This window comes from Micropterus salmoides, unplaced genomic scaffold (genome assembly GCF_014851395.1).
Source record: "Micropterus salmoides isolate LMB-PRFRI ecotype aquatic unplaced genomic scaffold, ASM1485139v1 Ms_hic_scaffold_14, whole genome shotgun sequence".
Classification (NCBI taxonomy): domain Eukaryota; kingdom Metazoa; phylum Chordata; class Actinopteri; order Centrarchiformes; family Centrarchidae; genus Micropterus; species Micropterus salmoides.
The window spans coordinates 34,415,731-34,419,758 of record NW_024040485.1 but is presented as its reverse complement, the minus strand read 5'-3'; the positions used below and the strand labels follow the sequence as shown (position 1 = coordinate 34,419,758).

At 40.6% G+C, this 4,028-nt stretch overlaps 1 gene segment (V, D, J or C); it reads left to right on the top strand.

Annotated features, from left to right (window-relative positions):
- Window positions 1-410: 410 nt before the first annotated feature.
- LOC119902817 lies at window positions 411-973 on the top strand (the record flags this gene model as incomplete). The annotated part of the segment is given in 2 exon segments: window positions 411-587; window positions 678-973. Coding segments are annotated over 2 exon segments (414 nt in total), but the record flags the coding sequence as incomplete, so codon positions are not given.
- Window positions 974-4,028: the final 3,055 nt, after the last annotated feature.

The window sequence follows — 4,028 nt, the reverse complement described above, 5'->3', positions numbered from 1 at the left end:
GCAATACAATAAATTATGGACTGTAGGTTTGATGCCTTGTAATAATAAGCTGGTAAATAACGTCGGCCAGAGTGGCGAGTGTTTGCTGTACAATGTAACGCTGAAGCCTCTACGTGGTAAACTGGTGGTAGCAGCTCCTAACCATTCGCTCTCAGTGGAATATCCTGTCTGAAATGGTCGACACCACCGAGCTGGTTTTGGAGATCCTTATGTGTTCTGAACATGCTTCATATTTTAGCCCTTTATCTGGAGAAGCTGTGGACAGGCTGGCAAACTGACAGGCCTTTAATATGATGCTGATACCATATTAAAAACATTCACTAATTGATCCTAATTGTCACACTAGGAAAGGAGAGAGTGAGGAAAATGTGTTGAGTGTAAAGTTGTCAGTCGGGGAATACCACAGGGCTGTGAATGAGCCCCGTCACTGTGATCAGGCTCCTCCTTCTAATCCACCAACTTAGTGTTGATGAAGACTAAACAGAGAGATCACAGCCTTCTTTATACTTGCTGGAGCTCACAGTTCCTCAACACTGCAGATATGACGCCTCTGTTCATCTCAGTGTTGCTGGCTGCTGTGTGCCTTGGTATGAACACAACTCTGGTTCTCTGATATCAATCCAACATTGACATGATTCTTTAACAGCACACTGATACTGTTTGTTGCTGTTTTACAGAATGCAGAGCACAAAAAGACAACGTGCTGCAACCAGAAGGAGACGTGACTGCTGCTGAAGGAGAGCCAGTAACACTTGGCTGTCTATATAACAGCAGTTCATCAAATGATTATCTCTTCTGGTACAAACAGGATGGAAACAACAGCCCTGAATTCATACTGAGCCGCTTTAAGATCGGTGAGGGGAAAACAGAGGACGAGTACAAGGAGAGATTTTCATCCACACTGGATTCCACCTCTAGATCAGTTCCTCTGAAGATCCAGAAGCTTCAGCTGTCTGACTCTGCTGTGTACTACTGTGCTCTGCAGCCCACAGTGACAGGAAACACCAAAACTCTGTACAAAAACCTTTGGAGCAAAGACAACAGAATACTCCACAACGTCCACTAGAGGGAGTCACACACTGTTAAACTTCAGTGTGATGATGAAGTCTGGATTTGTTTCATCTTGAACAAATGTATGCAATACTGTCAATATACTGTATGTACTGTTATACTTCAGTATTGGAGAAAAAAATGTACACAGTTTGAATGAAACATGTCTATAAACTGGTTGGCATCAGACTCAGGTTCTCATTGCTTTTGTTCTTGTCTTTATAAAAGAAGTTTCTCAGTTTTTCTCTCAGGCTGTGATTTCTTGTGGTGTACCACAGGGTTCAATCCTGGGGCTTCTCATTTTCTATCTACATGTTGCCTTCAGATCAAATTATTTTTAAAACACATCAGTTTCCATTGTTTTGCCAACAATATTGGATTATAGTTCCCATTAAAATCCAGCAATCATGGCAGCTGGTTTTATTCATGTGAAGTTCTGGTGTCTCAGACCTTCCTACAACTGAGTGAGTCTAGAAATTTGACGATTATTTTTGCCCCTTCAGCTGAAGGGAATAATCTTATATTCCAATTGGCTACAATTGCATTAAATGTCAATTCACCCAGCAGTGATGTCCAAACCAACAATACAGTATCTGAAATACAAGCATTAATGTCACGATTGATGGTGGGGCAGGTTGGTGGACCCAAATGCAGGACACAGAGCAAGCGAGTGCAGTTCAAAGAAGGTTTAATTAAAACCGAGCACACTTGAATCCAGAATCCAAAAACAACAGAGTCCAAATAAACAGGTGATCCAACAGAAATCCAAATCCACAGAAACAGGGTGACACGACGAGCAGGGCAGGTAAAACAATACAACACGAGACAGAGCGTCTACACACTACAATGACCGGACACAGACTGTGTGTATATATATATATATATATATATATATATATATATATATATACACATACATACATACATACATACATACATATATATATATATATATATATATACACACACACACACACACACACACACGGGGTAACAACACAGGTGACCAGGATCAGGTTAACGAGGCAGGCAGAGAGACAGCAGGGAAACACAGAGGCTCACCTGACAGGCAGACATGGGGCAAAATTAATAACCAACACAGACAGAACACGTTACAAATTACCTGACAAGAATCTAATTTCAGACAATAACAGAAACCCATGTAAACAGACACACACCGACCAACTATAACACAGGGATCATAGCAGACAAAACCTAAATGAGAAGACAGAACTAGAACACAGAGCAGACTAAACCAAAATGATGCAGAGAAAGAACTAGAAGCAAATACTACGACATGAACTAAAGCACAGGACTAGGAACAAAGACATGGAATAAAAACCCAGACTCCCCAACAAGACACACAGCCAGGACTGATACCCAGACACAGAGGAACCAAAATCAAAGCACAGAGAAGGCACGGCCAAAATAATAAAATTCAGACAAGCTCAGGACAGGATCGTGACAATTAACCAGGCAGCAGTAACAAAGATGTGTTCAATAATATACAGTATATATACAGAGAAAGCATGTTCACAGTTTGAATGAAGCATGTCTATAAACTTGTTGGCATCACAGACTCAGATTGTCATTGCTTTTGTTCTCATCTTTATAAAAGAAGTTTCTCAGTTTTTCTGTCAGGATGTGATTTCTTGTGGTGTACCACAGGGTTCAATCCTAGGTCCTCTCAGATCAAATTATTTTTAATACACAACATCAGGTTCCATTATTTTGCAGACAATATTGGATTATAGATCCCATCATAAAATCCAGAAATCATGGCAGCTGGTTTAATTCATGTGAAGTTCTGGTGTTCCAGACCTTCCTACAACTGAGTGAGTCTAGAAATTTCATTTTTGCCCCTTCAGCTGAAGGGAATAATCTTATATTCCAATAGGCTACAATTGCATTAAATGTCAATCCACTGAGCCCTGATGTCCAAACCAACAATACAGTATAATATCTGAAATGCAAGCATTAACCAGATGGCAGTAACAAAGATGTGTTCAATAATATATAACTAAATTATTGGAAAATGGCGGCGGCAGAAATGGAAAAGGGAAAATTGTGGAAAAGGGAAATAGCAAACAAAAACGGGGGGAAAAAGAGTAAGCAAAATGAGAGTTCTCACTCAGAGGAAACCGATAATGAGCAACATCTAGCTTCAACAGAAGGTAGAAACGAAGAGTACAAAGTAATGATTAAAATGATTCAGGAGGGAGCCTCATTCGACGAGTGGAACCCGGTTCATTTAACAAAAGCTATAAACAAGTTGGTTGGCAATGTGAAAAGTGCACGAGTAATGAGAAATGGAGCACTGATGGTTTTTTGCAGGGACACTGATCAGCAAAGGAAGGCTGTTCTGCTTAACAAAATTGAAGATAGTGCGATATGTTATGGAATGAAGGGTTACTTGTCAGTAGAACAAGTCAAGGAAAATGTGGAAGGAGCACGGGTAGCCGAGGCAAAACGCTTGAAAACAACACGTAATGGTGAAAGATGTGACAGCTTGTCTGTTATGATTGTTTTTGATGAGGAAAGTCTACGATGTGCTACAATGTCAAACATTATGTTCCCCCACCTCTGAGGTGCTTTAAGTGTCAAAAATATGGACATGTAGCAGCTGTATGTAAGGGCAAACCAAGGTGTGGAAGATGCGGTGGTGAACATGAGTACGGGAAATGGAGCTAAAATGCTGTAACTGTGGAGGAGAACACAGCTCGGCCTACAGGGGATGCGAGGCTAGTAAGAGAGCTGTAGAAATACAGAGAATTAAAACATCAGAAGGGATAACATACGCTGAAGCAACCAACAGAGTAGGTTGGCAACCAGACAGACCAAACAATAAACAAGCTAGTGCAGAATGTAAAAAGTCAAGAACATGTGAGGGATGTGACAAAATCAAGGAAGACACTATGTTGGTGGGGAAAAAATGAGTTTGTTTTGTTTATGGTCGAAGTGGTAAATTGCTCTGTGCA